The sequence below is a fragment of the Gymnoscopelus braueri genome (assembly GCF_963280865.1).
Source record: "Gymnoscopelus braueri genome assembly, chromosome: 10".
Classification (NCBI taxonomy): Eukaryota; Metazoa; Chordata; class Actinopteri; order Myctophiformes; family Myctophidae; genus Gymnoscopelus; species Gymnoscopelus braueri.
In genome coordinates, this window is record NC_137611.1 from 12,081,208 (window position 1) to 12,096,888 (window position 15,681).

Consider the following 15,681-nt stretch of genomic DNA (forward strand, 5'->3'; position numbering starts at 1 on the left):
AAGACCCAGAGACCCGGTTCCTGAATGAAATGTCCCTATGCACACTAATACAAAGACTAACACATCAAGTACGTCGGCACACTAATAAAACCCTAATAACACAGTAATAACACAGTAATAAACACATCAGTGCAGATGCACGTAGGCTAATGACAGTGATGTCTGCAGCAGACGGTGACAGACAGCGATACAGACACAATGTTCTGTACATTTGTAAAGGAGCGCGGAGACTATCGCACGGAGGTGCGTGAAATGCCTGAGAAGTACAAAACTCTTATAGAACAACAGGAGAACATTTTCAAATCCTGCGTTGAAATCCTGGTTGACTCCTCAAACAAAAGAGTTGGGGTGCTGCTGGGCCTTATTGGCCTCAGGGCTAGTCTGGAATGCACTCAAAAGGAATTTCAAGATTTTAAAGATGGAGTGCCATGATATTTTTCAACCCTGAAACCTGATCATAAGGTATTATTATTATGTAAGGATTTTTTTCAACAAAAAGAAAGTGTACAGTAAGTGTTAAATGTTGTTTTTATGTATACACACCCACCAGTTCATTAAGTATACCTGGTTCTCACCTTAGCACCTCCTCCACCACCTTAGCACCACCCACCTGTCCTAGTCCCTCCTCCTCCTCATGCCCACACCTGTTGTGTTATGATAATGAGGGGGAGGGAATGGCTTTGTGATGTCACTAAAGCGCTGTTTCTCTATTGGCACGTTTGACCCTCAAGGTTTCAGCCTCCAGGAAGAAACTCCAAATAGTCAGAGAAGATATAAAACACCATAAAAACACCACCGGGGGGCTTAATGAAGTTCTATCAACCTCATAGACACATGAAAAACAGAAAAAGTGCAAAAACGTGGCACCAGCTCTTTAAAGACTATTGTAAGATGTAGGGCAATATCTGCAGAGACCAACATGGAATCAGTCAGTAAAAGTCTTATCTCAGTCAACTATAAGCTTGATTATATTGAAGGCCAGTCCATAAGAAACAATGTAATTATTGATGGCATTAATGAGTCAGAGGGTGAAAAATGGTCTGACTCTGAGGACAAAGTGATGGAGCTGCTGTCAGAGAAGCTACAGCTTTACCACCACAACATTGAGCTGGAGCGGGCCCACGGGTCTGGAAGAACTTCTCCATCCTCCACCAGGCCCAGGCCCATTGTTGTCACATTTCTGCTCTATAAGGAAGGACAAACTGTAGGTTCTCAGCAAAGCCAAAGCCCTGAAAGGCACTGACGTCTACATAAAAGAAGATTTTCCTGCAGCTGATCGACTGAAGTGAAAAGAACTCCTTCCAGCCATGAGGGATTGCCAGGGGGAAGGGGGAGATTGCCATACCTGTGGTGGTGTGACCAACTCCTTGTCCACTCACCAGCCCAGACACCTGCACTGAGGCCTGCCAATACCATCAGCTTTAAAGGTTCCATGACATTCATTTTCACTTTTTTTTATTTTTAATGTTTTTTGGGGGGTTTTATGACCTCAATTACACCCAAAAAATCTGAACTTTGAACATTCAGTGGATTTTCTGTGGTCTGGGGTTTTCTGAATAATTAGGCTGAAAAGTTATCTGAGCTTGGCCCTTCGGCAGTGAGGTCACAGTCGATTAATCCCGCCCACTCTCCTCCTCGCCCCTCCCCTATCCTTTCCTTTGGGGGGGGGGCGGAGCAGAGGCGATGATTGACAGGCAAAATCCCTCACCAGCGACACCCGCAGGCAAAGATTTCTTTTTTCATTGCAGTTGAAAAGGCTTTAGAAATGTGAGAGAAAAACACCTGCCATGGATCAATGGGGTGGAATTTTTTGTTAAAACTTTCTATACACGTTTGAAGGACCATGACAAAGACTTTTAATGTGTGGTAAAACTGAACGTCATGAAACCTTTAACATTAGACATGATGCAGGCGTGCATGCACACATGCACTCTCTCCCTTTCTATATTACAACTTTTATTTGGCATTAGTAAATAACAATACATGTTTACAGAGTGATACGGCTATTTTGGATAGATAGGACTACAGGCGGGCCTTGAGATTTTAACATGCCTTTTGGTGTGCCTCGGGCACAAAAAGTTAGAAAGCCCACTGGTCTACTTTATGTGACGTGTATCACTATTTAATGGATTAAAATAGCATGCAGGTCCGTTAATGTCAGCCCAGTGCAAGTGGGCCAGTCCTGATGTTTGTTTAATGCTTCAGGGCTGAGTGATCTTCCTAAGTGGAAGTGTGGGAATGTCTGCTACCATCTATGAAGACATACAATAACACCTTGTAATGAGGACCTGAGGCCTTTGTTGTCACAAGCATTGTCGGGTTTGTTTATTTATGTCTGCCCCAGACATATGTCTGCGAAGATTATAATCTGATTACACAGTTCTGATTACAGGCGTAGGGTTTCATATCCTCTTTGCGTGCAGTCTCATGTGCGTGCAGACTCATCGCTGGCACGATAGCACGAGGAGGTTACACGAAGACGAGAAGGAATAAAGGGTGCGTTCGGATGTTGATGTCAGTGTTGATTTTGACAGCAAATGTTTATGTAGTTTTAGTCATATTCTCTTGAATCAAATTCCATTTAGTTTTAGTCATATTTTAGTCATCTGAAATGTTTTAGTTTTAGTCTAATTTCGTCGACTAAATATCATAAGATTATAGTCGACTAAATCAACTGTAGATTTAGTCGACTAAAATGTATTGTGGCGGTGCCTTGATGGTGTCGTAATGGCTGATTTAACAATTGGTTGGTTTTTGGGGTTTTCTGGCAAATATTTTCCAACCTGTTAATGCTTGACTGACATGATCAATTCAATGTTATTATTTCAGCATTACCAAACCTGACTATATAACCCACGGTGAAGTTGCATTTAACGCTATAGCCGAAAATAGCCGATCTACAAGCTCACAACGCGTCGCAGCGCGATGCGTTGTGAGCTTGTAGATCTGCTATTTTCAGAGCACAACACCCGAGCGTAACCAAACATAAAATGACTTGTCTTTTAGTTCTACTGGATCTCTTCTCCACTGGTCCCTCACTAACATTTTAGTCTAGTTTTTATTTGTTGACGAAATTGCCAATATATTTAGTCTTAGTTTTAGTCATCGTAGCTTATTTTTTATTTAGTTTTTGTTTCGTTTTCGTCAGTGAAAAAAGGTAGTCGACGAACATTTTTCGTCATAGTTTTAGTCGACGAAATCAACACTGGTTCGGAACTAAGGCACTGAGCGCACTGGTCCAATACAAACCAATACGTGAGTGCGCTCCCGGTGCGCATATCCGAACGCACCCAAAGTCTGCACACTGATAATGCTACAGATATTGCCCGTCGTTTTTATATACGTCGTATAAGTCCTGATGAAGATCACTTCGAGTGATCGAAAAGTTGACGGCAATGCAAATCACTGGTGTAAAGTAATTAAGTACATTTACTGAAGTACTGTACTTAAGTGCAATTTTGAGGTATTTTTACTTTACTGGAGTATTTCCAATTTTCGGTACTTTTACTTCTAGTCCACTACATCTCAGAGACAAATATTATACTTTTACTGCACTATAATTATTTGAAAACTTTAGTTACCAATTACTTTGTAGATTTTGATTATTATTACGAAACATACTTTAACCACTTCAGCCCCTATATACATTTCGGCCAATTTGAAAATAGACGATCTACAAGCTCACATTGTGAGCTTGTAGATCGGCTATTTTCAAAAGTATTTTTTTATACATTTTGAACTTGTGAAATGGGACCTTCTGCATAATGAGTACTTTTACTTTTGTTACTTTAGTCAAGATATCGGTCAAAACAACATCACTAGGACTCTCCAAAAAGATCAGGATGGGCATCGGACCCAAAGATCTGGCATCAGGCATCAGGCAGGCTCCACTCAACAACCATCGTGTAGAATAACACGCAGGTATTGTTGCCATTATGAAACCATTTCTCCCATTGTTTCACACAGAAAACAATTGAAAATGTAGGTCAGTAGGGTAACCCATGCCTTCCCAACATTTCAACACAGGATGGCCTGACAATAGTCACACAGAAACAACTTGTATTGTGTTGCATGCTTGTATCGGCTCATTGTTAGGCATTATTCATTCATTTGTTAGGCGTTATTAATTCGATCTTGTTATGTTACGTCATGTCATGTTGACTAATGCCGTTAAATGCAACTTCACCCTGGAATATAGGGTCAGGTTTGGTAATGTTGAAATAATAACATTGAATTGATCATTTCAGTAACAATTAACAGGTCGGAAAATATTTGCCAGAAAAAAAAAATCTCAGCTCTAATAAAACTTTATAGTCATTTTTTTCCAGTAACTATAAAAAATTGGCTCGATTTGGAGAAAGGCGATATTGTAATCAAGTCAATCAATAAACAAAATAACCCATTCCATACAAGTTTAGGTACAAAGCAACAACATCTTCCAAAAAATACAAGTAAAAATAAATGTAAAGTACTTATGTTCCCTTCATGGGTCACCATTTATGAACTCGGATGAATTATGCAAAACAGGAAAGGCCCTCTATGTCTCAGGCACAGCCCCCCCATGCAAAGCCCTGGGGGTGCAGGGGGTGGAGTTGGTGGTGATCAGTGATTTATTCAGAGACATGTTGATAATTAGGGAATTAGACAATTCTTTATTTGGGGCGGTCGTAGCTTGGTGCCTTAGTTCTCAAAGTAGGGTCCGGGGACCCCCAGGGGTCCTTGAGCGGGTTCTGCAGTGGGTACCCAGCAATGTCAGGATCTGCATTTCTGTGCCTTATTTTGAAGTGTATTTTCAAGTAAAAGTACAGAAAATTGGAAATACTCCAGTAAAGTAAAAATACCTCAAAATTGTACATAAGTACAGTACTTGAGTAAATGTGCTTAGTTACTTTACACCACTGATTCCTGTCACACTGTTTCCTCACCATTACAAACTTGCACAACCACCCATCCACCCATGCACCCATCCACTCATCTGGAGAAACAATACCTGCCTTCATTAAAGGTCCAGGAAACAGCCGCACTTACGGTCAAGTGTCACTTCGGTATGTCCTTTGTGACAGTGCACGGCAAATGATTAGATAATTACGCTGTGGAAAATAGATTACAGTGAAACTAGTTGTTCATTTAAACCAGCTGGCACCAGTTGCTGAAACGGTAACAGATACCTTCTTTCACTTGTGGGCCACAATGGGGTCTGTATTGAGAAAAGGGACCCAGGCTTCCTGCTGAGCTCTCCAGGGTGTTGGTTGAAAATTGTCATATTTTAAAGACAGATAATCAAGTGTCAAGCTTCTTTGACTGATTATCAGTGGTGGAAAAAGTACTCACATTTCGTACTTAAGTAAAAGTATCAATACTGTAATGCAGAAATACTCTGTTTCAAGTAAAAGTCTGGAATTCAAAATTTAATTTTTAATTTAGTAAAAGTACAAAAGTATTGGTATCAAAATGTACTTAAAGTACCAAAAGTAGAAGGTACTCATCATGCAGAATGTCCAATTTCACAAGTTTTCAAATGTATAAAATGTTTTTAAAAATATTTTTAATTTTCAAATGGCCCGAAATGTATATAGGGCTGAAGTGGGTAATGTATGTTTTGTAATAATAATCAAAATCTACAAAGTAACAGTAACTAAAGTTTTCAAATAATTGTAATGGAGGAAAAGTACAATATTTGCCTCTGAGATGTAATCGAGTAGAAATAAAATAATTGGAAATTGGAAATACTCCAGTAAAGTAAAAAGTCATCAAAATGGTACTTAAGTACAGTACTTGAGTAAATGTACGTAGTTACTTTACAAGGATTTTTTAAGGAATCTAAGCCTCACAGAGAGCGACAATGGAAGAAGTGATAAGGATGCAGGTCCTTTATTGCGCTGTCAAGGCAAGGGTGAATGTTATTTCATACTTTGGGCACTTCCAGTTTGTACAGTATCACATGACTTCATGGACATTCTGTAAATCCCTGACCCTTCCTTGTTGTGTGAGGAGACAAAACGTGTACGTTCATTGATGCCCTGGTATTAATAACCCTGCATGTCGGTAACATGATGAAGGATGAAGGAGGGTGTGAAAGGTTGAAAAGATTTAATATCATCCATTGTGAAAGTAGTGGGCATGGTGTCTCAATATTCAGAACATCATGTGGGCAAGTCTTCATGATAATATTGTATAATATTTTATATTTTGTCCTGTTTAGTTGTTGGGGGCATTTGCTGCTGTACCTTTGCACTATCGATTACTCACCCCATGGAGACTTGAATTCATGGATATTTTTTTGTTGTTTTTGTCGCATTCCTAAGCCAATAATTTGATGACGAGCAGTGGGTTCCCGTAGGAGACTCAAAGGAGACTCTTTGTTTGGGTAAACTTCTGCATTTACCCATCCTAACTATTGGGATCAGTGACGGGGAGCACGTTAGGGTTTAAGTGTCTTGCTCAGGGACACATCCACACATTAAACCGGCAACCTTCTGATTGCCAGACGAGCTCTCAGTAAGGTTTGACCACTTGAACCCCAGCATCCATATTCTCGGGGCAACAACGCTTTTTATCCAAAGCGCTTTAAATAGATTGTGCATTACATTCACCCATTCACACGCCGATGGCAGAGGCACCAACCTGCTCATCGGGGTTCAGCGTCTCGCTCAAGGACACTTTGACACTAAGTCTAGGAGAGCCTGGGAATCGAACTGGGAACCTTGCTGTTCCCATCCGGCCACTCTGAGCCACTGCCGCCCCCTTTGGTGTATAAGGGAAAAAAGCGTTACAGTTGCAACTCGGGTCCTCTAAGAATAGAGGGTTTAAGTGGTTAATTTAGTTATCAACCTTACGCTCAACCGTTGACTTAGTAAATATTGCATACTGTATGTAATTTGCTATGGTCAATGTGTCCACTCACTGTAAAGACATTTGCACTGCCAGTGTATATTTTGACTAACATATCGTTGCTGTCGGGCTATCTCCATATTTTAACTTTTTGTGTTTTTTCGTAACGCCCTACATGATCACACTACAGCAAAAGCATCAAAAGAAGCAGATCCACAAGTTTGGAGCATGTAGATCATGCTACTTTTGATATTTTTTCTTTTGAATCCTGAAAAGTAACAGTTTTGGACATATGAGGTTTCCATCCGACAGAGACGATATTCAGAATGACAGTATATTGCTCAATTGTTCATTTATGTTTAATCACTTACAGCCTTAGTTGACCGGGGTCCCAGATGGTCTTTACTTGGTCTCCGCCATTATTGCCCCTCCACACCAAAGAGCCGACCTGCATGGTGGTCACAACACATCACAACATAATGCGTTGTGACCTTGTAGATCGGCTATTTTCACTTAATGTTGCCATGTTCACTATTATGACATGCTCAGAATAGGGATGCATGTGTAGTTAAATCAATACTGACCTAAAAAAAATACACTGAATTTGAGATCAGTTACTGCTGCAAATCAGTATACTGTGTTATTTTAATTACTGCTATTTGTATAACAATATTGTAAACTGTATGACGTGCTAAATGAGCAGTGTTGTTAACTTTATTCAAATGGAGGCAAAATCCTAGTCATCCTGGCACTCTACACCAGTGGTTCTCAAAGTGGGGTCAGGGGACCCCCAGGGGTCCTTGGGGGGCGTTCGAGGTGACATTTATTAATACAGCATCACAATCATTTGAACCCCTTAATCCATCATTTATACGCTGGCTATTCAAAACTAGCTACTGTACAAGCTCACAGTGCGTCACTTTGAAGTGTGTTTGAAAAATTATGATTTTTCTTTTTTTTAAACACAAATCTTCTCTTCTGGGGGTCCCTGGCACAAAACATTTGCAGATGGGGATCCGTGGCCAAATGCATATCAATTTGGGGGTCCTTGACACAAAAAAAGTTTTAGATCCACTGCTCTACACTAACTTAAAAGCTTCACTGAGGTTTGATGGCATGATTATGAAAGAACATCACATTAACAGTATTCATCTAGTATCAATGCTTTCCATACTAGAATGCTTTTCATACTTTGCACCAGAATAGCTGCAAAAAGGCCTGTTTTTAACATGTAAAATAGATAGATAATAGATAATCGTTCTCCAGATTTTACTCTCTGTGTCAGTTGTTCTCAAAGTGGGGTCCGGGGAGAGTTTAACCACTTTAACTCTATATAAAGCTGCTATTTTCAAAAAGCTGTTCTGTATGAGCCGCACCGCGTTGTGGGCTTTTAGAAATAACTTGAAAAAGTGTGAAAAAAAGTGGAATATTTTTGAAACATTTTAACAACACAAATCTTGTATGGCGGTCCGCAGCCAAATACATTTTAATTGTAGGTAGGTCTTTGACATGAAAACGTTTGAGAACCACTGCTCTATGTTCTTTCTATATAGAATAACATTTTAGTTTTTAGTTTTCAAATTAAATCATTCCAACTGCCAAGTGGAACCTGAGAAGGATTACTAATATTTTTGACTGGAATTCTTAGCCTGTAACTTTCCACGATGAGGAAATATCATCAGTATTTTCTTCCTTGTCTTTCAACACTAGACTCCTCCCACATGGATGTTTTCCTATAAAAGCAGGAGGAGTCTCAACACCTGCTGTACATCCATGCTGCACAACACCTGTCTGCTGTTCTAACCTGGAGACTCACACTGTCCAACATGCTTCTCCTTCTGTCCTTGTTGCTGGGAACCGCTGGTAAACATGATTCCTTTTTAATACTATTACTATTATTATTATTATTATTATTATTATTATTATTATTATTATTATTATTATTATTATTAAATCTTACTGTTTTACAGAAATAATTGCAATTCATGATTTAATTGTGTTTTTTGGCTTTCAATATTGGAACATATAAATCAAAACTACATTTCTGTTAGTCTTCCAGGCTTTGTAAACAAAACATTGCAAACATTGTCATGGATACGCTTCACAATGTGTTGTGAAGCGTATCCATGACAACAACATGCCCTAAACAGGGACTGCAGGGTTGGCCCGGAGTCCATCAGGGCTCTATACTAGGGTCTTATCTGTTTTCTGTTATTGTGGGGAAAGTTGTAGCTGAAAAAAGCCGATCGACAAGCTCACAACACGTTGCGTTACAACGCGTAGTGTTGCAACGGAAATAAGCCAAAAAAATACTTATTTTCTATCAATTACACACCCCATGAAGCATTGAATTCATGGAGAGTTATTTTGTTTTTGTCGGATTCCTAAGCCAAAAATGTGATGACCGGCGGAAAAATGCTCAAAGTCTCCATTGAGTCTTCAAATTATTGGCTTAGGAACGCGACAAAAACAAAAAAACTCTCCATGAATTCAATGCTTCATGGGGTGTGTATTTTTTTGGGTGAACTACTCCTTTAATTATTATTACCTATGTACATTTTAAAATGTGTATCCTTATCCACAGCATTTACATCTGCTGATCATCCAACCAGCCATTTGAGGCAAACTTCAATTTCACACATCAGATGGTGTGTGAAATCCGACCAAGAATACTCGAAATGTACAAACCTAACTGCTACAGACTCTACCTTCTCCTGTGTGCAAAAACAAGACACTCTTGAATGCATCCAGGCAATTAAGGTGAGAACGCTATAGTGTTAAAACTGTAATCCACAAGGGTTAGGGTTAGGTTTATTTCTATGATATGTTATTTTCAGGGTTCAAGGTTCGTTTTATTTGTCATTTACATGCAATGCACATGAAACAAAGATCCTACTCAGGACCAGCAGTGTGCAAATGTTCTTCAGGAATTCCGGAAGAAGATTCAGCAGGATTGAAACGTTGATTATTAAGCAGCAATAAAACAAGTGGAGCTGAGATACTAGTGTTGCAGACTTTATTTTTACTGTTGATCAGTGTTTGTCCAGCACCTGGGTGAGATCGCTTTTATCAAATCCCGGGGTAGGACATACAATTTACAGATTGCAGTTTTAATCTCGATAGCTATCAAAATAATATATGCACAACTACCGCCAATACCATAATAAGGACACAATCAAGTTTTTTTGTGTGCACATTTACTGACATAACTGACCAAGGCAAACAAGGAACAACCATTTAATTCCAAAACTACACTGGCAATGTTGGTGTCAAGAGAGAGCTACCAGGCCTCAGCAAATGTGCAAATGTTGTTTAGTAGCAAGATGATAAAGATGTGTTTTTGACAGGACAATGAAGCAGATGCCATCACTCTGGATGGAGGAGACATCTACACAGCTGGAACGACTGTCTACAACCTGCACCCCATTATCGCTGAGGACTATGGCCCAGGTAAGATGCATAGTTGTACCTGATGCAGCATCTATTTCTCCTAATTATGGCTAGATTTTTAAAAGATTTTGATTTTGAATTTTGAATAAAATGTAATTTTGTCAAATATGTATGGTAGAGTATGTTAATACAATATAACTTATACATTTGGGTTGGTTGTATTTTGTCTCCCTGAGACATTTTAGATTTTCAAGGCTTCATGGGGTGTGTACTTGAAAGAACATAAATATTATTTTGGGTGAACTACTTCTTTAACATGTCAAGTTGCAACGCATTGTGAGCTTGTAATGCTACTTTTGCTATTATTGAAAATTTGAAGGAAAAAAAATCATGAAATGTGTTGCCTATAATGACTGATGTGCGTCAAAATAGGGACACCAGGTTGGTTAAATGTTAAATCCTGTGTGCTCTGTATTGGACCATGCAGACTCAGACACCTGTTACTATGCTCTGGCTGTGGTAAAGAAGAGCTCCAGCTTCAACATCAATGAGCTGAAAGGAAAGAGGTCCTGCCACACTGGACTGGGGAAGTCTGCCGGCTGGAACATTCCCATAGGAACTCTGCTCTCCCTGGGAGCCAATGGGATCGTGTGGGCCGGCGTGGACAAGCAAGCCTTGGAACTGGGTGAGTTTTTTAATGTTTATTTGATTGATATGAAAGTTAACCGTACAAAATGACAAGAGTACAAACTATCAAGGATAAAACACAACAATGTCCAGTCCAATACGAGACTATGTTTTCGCCCCTGTCCGTTCGTCCTTGTGTGTGTGTGTGTGTGTGTGTGTGTGTGTGTGTGTGTGTGTGTGTGTGTGTGTGTGTGTGTGTGTGTGTGTGTGTGTGTGTGTGTGTGTGTGTGTGTGTGTGTGTGTGTGTGTGTGTGTGTGTGTGTGTGTGTGTGTGTGTGTGTGTGTGTGTGTGTGTGTCCGTCTGACTGTGTCAGACAGCTAATCTCCGGCACCGTTGGCCCTATCGGTGTGAAACTGTGCTCAAACACTCCCTGGATGCCAGAGCAGAACCTCACGTCCCATATCGGTTTGGGACAACATAAATGTGTGATATTACTCGTAGAGATTTTGTCCAAATCGGTACACAGTATCTCTATAGTCATGTGAACAAGACAACTCTGTCAAATTTTTTGATTGGCTAAGAATGGCTTCCAAAGTTTGCAGGAGTGGCCCGCTTTGAACAAAATGCCTCAAATGATGAACCCAGCGTCCGATTGCCGTGAAACATTGCTGGCCCACAATAAGCTACCTGCCCTGGCGGAGATCTGTGCGCCGAGGAGCAAATTTTTCTAGTTTCCATTGTGGACTTAACGGAACACATGACTAATACAACAAAGTACGTTAAATAAACAGAATGCATGAGTGGGTCCTTGTACTTGTATAGTGCTCTAGTAGTCCAGCGCTGTGGCTGTGAGGATATTACAAGTGGGAAATAGTCGAAAGTCGTTGTTTATCTGTCTTGGACCCCTATTTTTAGGCATGGGGGACACCCTATTTTCTTATTCGTGTTTTCTTTCATTTCTTTTAAATTCCTCATGCACCATAAAGTAATGCAACAAAAACTAAAACTCTCTATTTATTCAAAGCTTCACGGGGTGAGTAACTGATAGAATAAAAGTCATTTTGGGGGTGAAATATTCCTTTAAACAAGCCTATGAGCTACGTGCAATTGTTTTTTTTTTCTGGGTTCCTCCAACCATATATGGTGTGGTGTGGTCAATCCAAGGTTCCATTGGTCTTAGAGAGATGCGTACATTATCAATGGTTACACTGTGTTATCCATGTCAGTGTGTCGTAAATTAAACATGATTATTCTGGCTTTCTAGCGGTGAGTAATTTCTTCTCGGCCAGCTGCGCACCAGGAGCTGACCCTGATACGTTTCCCAAGCTGTGTCAGCAGTGTCCCAGCGAGGCCTCATCCATCGAGCCAAACTGTGATCGCTCACCGTCCAACCCTTACTACGGCTATGCAGGGGCATTCCAGTGAGTATATCTCCCTCCTCATTGTAACATGTGCATCAACCTTTTGTGGATCAGGACCCACTTGAAAATCTCGAAGGCGGTCGCGGCTCACCCATCTGACCACTGAACTGTTTTTGGGCGGTGAAACCGCCCCTATAAGTGAGGTTTGGAAATTTGTACAATTATCTTGGGCAGTGAAACCGCCCCTATAAGTGAGGTTTGGAAATTTGTACAATTATCTTGGGCAGTGAAACCGCCCCTATAAGTGAGGTTTGGAAATTTGTGCAATTATCCTGCGCTGTGATTGGCCAATCACAATCTATTCAGGACTGTGATTGGCCAGTGTCACATGACACACGTGCATAGCCCTATATAAGAAACCATAACTTTAAAAAAAACATAAATTGGTTTTTTTAAAGTTATGGTTTCGTCCATCATAAAGAGTGTTTCGATAAATGTATTTATCTTTTGTACATGATTGGTTGACTCCATTCAGTATTGTGATTGGCTAGCAAGACACCGCCCACTTCACACAGGGTGTGATTTTCTTTTTTTTTAACGATATTTGTTGAGCTTTTCTGCCTTAATTTGGAGTACAGTGAAGACCAGGGAGAGAGAGACAGGGAGTGACATGCAGCAAAGGCTGCTGGGTTCGGGGATCGAACCTGCGACTCACTGTCTTGGTATGCGCCATGACCACTAGGCCATCGGCGCCCCACCACTTAACTGTTAAGTGGTCAGAAGTGGCCAGCACTGCTAAGGTGAACATCAGGGTTCGGTAGACCCTCTCATAAACAAGGTCAACTAAGGGAGTAAGGGAAAGTACAAAGCAGGCTTATTAGTCAATCTATTCTAGCAAAACATAACTTCACATTAGGAAAGCGCAGGCAGTTTGCTTTGCTCTAGTCATTTTCATAACATCATTATACAAAAGCATAACATCATTATAGAATATTGTTTTTTTCCCCCATATCAGTGTCTGATTTGTTCATGCTTAGTTAAGGTCCTTACACACTGGGAGCGTAAACTATTAATTTGGTGATTCCTCATTCATACAGGTTGATGCTTTTATTCGTCTTTTATTCTAAAATTGACCTCTTTTTCCAAAATGAATTACATCACTTTATCGCAGCGTAATATGCACTCTTGACACAAACAGCAGTGTAAATGAATGTGAATTGATTGCATGAAAATATAAATAAATAGATATATAAATATATTAAAATAAAGGCTCCAGATGTGTAAGGACCTTCACTCTGCGTCTGCTGAATGCCTAAATTGTAAATTGTAATCGTCTCATACAGGTGCCTGGTGGACGGAAGTGGAGACGTGGCCTTTGTCAAACACACCACTGTTCCTGGTCAGTATTACAACATGTTCTACACTGATATGAAATAACGGCTGCGTTCATATTGATTTATATACACAAGGCTGTACTAGTCAAGTAGTCTAGTGGGTCGCGGGCTACAATATTATGTATTTAAAGCTGCAACCTGTAACTTTCCTGTCCTACCAGGGTTTACACTCTATAACTTTGTGTGTGTGTGTGTGTGTGTGTGTGTGTGTGTGTGTGTGTGCGTGCGTGCGCGCAGACGAAGTGAAGGACAGCTATGAGTTGCTGTGTAAGGACGGCAGCAGAGCCAGCATCGACAGCTACAAGAGCTGTCATCTGGCCAAGGTGCCGGCCCACGCCGTGGTCACCCGCCTGCACGAGCCGGAGCTGGCCGCCCTCATCTTCACTAAACTCACCTCGGCTGCCACCGTAAGACACAGCTGGCACACACACACACACACACAAATATCATTGCTGTCGGGCAGAAACCTCTTATCTCCATATTTCTCCAACATTTTGTGTGTGTTTTTTTTCTCTCGTAAATTAACGTCTGCCCATACTGTATCTAACTATCTATTGTGCTCCGGCTAGGCTCAATGGAATAATAACATGGTATATTTTAAGTTCCTATTTATCGGTATCACAATGAAAACTCGTGGTTTTAAAGGAAAAATGCCATTGTTTTTTTTTACATATTGTAAAAAATATTTTTATGTGGGGGCCCACTTGCAATATCCTCACTGCCCACCAGTGGGTCCCGGCCCACATGTTGGGAATCGCTGTGTTACTTGATGCAGATATTTGCAGAATAAGACTGCTTGTAGATTTGCCTGCATAATGTCTAATTTGGGCGAGGCCTTATTATCCATAATTTTCCGTTTTTGTTGTCTCTTTTTCAAAAATCTTAAGTGTTTTTTTTTTTTTATATCGCAAAATATTTGTTTGACTTCATAATCTATAAAATAACTATTGAGTTGCTTTGTGCCTTGCAGGTGTTCGACCTGTTCTCCTCCTCCACAGGCAAGAACCTGATGTTCAAGGACTCCACACAGAGCCTGGTGCAGCTGCCAACTGACACTGATGCCTTCGTGTATCTGGGCGCCGAGTACATGAGCATCATCCGTTCCCTGAACAAAAGTAAGAATAGACACGCACGCACGCACGCACGCACGCACGCACGCACGCACGCACGCACGCACGCACGCACGCACGCACGCACGCACGCACGCACGCACGCACGCACGCACGCACACAGTTTACAGTTTAGCCAGAGGAAAATATTGTACTTTTACTCCACTACAATTATTTGAAAACTTTAGTTACTAGTTACCTTTCAGATATAAATTATGATATTATGAAACATACATTAACATACATTATGATCATCTATGCCAGGCCGAAGACCGGGCCAGCGATAAAGTATGTTTTCACGCGCGCGCGCGCGTGTGTGTGTGTGTGTCCGCCTGCCCGCGCGCGCCTATGCATGCTTGTGTGTATGTGTGAGCCTACATGTGTGAGCCGACATGTGTGAGCCTACACAACGCGTCGCTTGGCGCCACGTTTCAAGCTTGTAGATCTGCTACTTTTGATACTTCATTAGTGTGACGCTGTTAGTATGATCAAGTATAGGGCCATTATAATATGGAGATAAGAGGCTTCTGCCCGACAGACAGCGACAAATTATTTGATTGTTTCCTTATTTTCTTTGCTATCCAGAGTCAACCGCTGTGGCTGCAACGCGTGGCGCCATCAGGTGGTGTGCTGTGGGCCAGGAGCAGACTGACACATGTAACCTGTGGAGCGCCAGCGACCTGGTGCATGGCCTCACCTATATTAACTGTCGGAGCGCCTCCACGGTGGACGACTGTGTGAAGAAGATACTGGTAAAACACTTACAAGCTTGGGCTTTTTTTTTTTATGTTATTGTTGTTATTGATTGAATGCTTTGTTAGTCAGAAATGACTAACACGTGGTACAGTAAGCAGTGGTACAGTAAAAGTACTCAAATGTTTTACTTAAGTAGAAGTACCAATGCTGCAATGTAGAAGTACTCTGTTACAAGTAAAAGTCCGGAATTAAAAATGTACTTGAGTAAAAGT

At 40.8% G+C, this 15,681-nt stretch overlaps 1 protein-coding gene across 1 annotated transcript in view; it reads left to right on the forward strand.

Annotated features, from left to right (window-relative positions):
- Positions 1–1,060: 1,060 nt before the first annotated feature.
- LOC308093369 (serotransferrin-like) overlaps positions 1,061–15,681 on the forward strand; it is a gene marked incomplete at its 5' end in the record, with an annotated part of 40,584 nt that continues 25,963 nt past the window's right edge. Inside the window, 9 exons of the mRNA XM_080439703.1 lie at positions 1,061–1,125; positions 9,477–9,591; positions 10,179–10,281; positions 10,709–10,906; positions 12,114–12,270; positions 13,554–13,609; positions 13,842–14,011; positions 14,575–14,719; positions 15,299–15,465. Of these exons, the coding sequence (XP_080295829.1) occupies positions 1,061–1,125; positions 9,477–9,591; positions 10,179–10,281; positions 10,709–10,906; positions 12,114–12,270; positions 13,554–13,609; positions 13,842–14,011; positions 14,575–14,719; positions 15,299–15,465 (1,176 nt within the window). The remainder of the gene's footprint in view (positions 1,126–9,476; positions 9,592–10,178; positions 10,282–10,708; positions 10,907–12,113; positions 12,271–13,553; positions 13,610–13,841; positions 14,012–14,574; positions 14,720–15,298; positions 15,466–15,681) is intronic.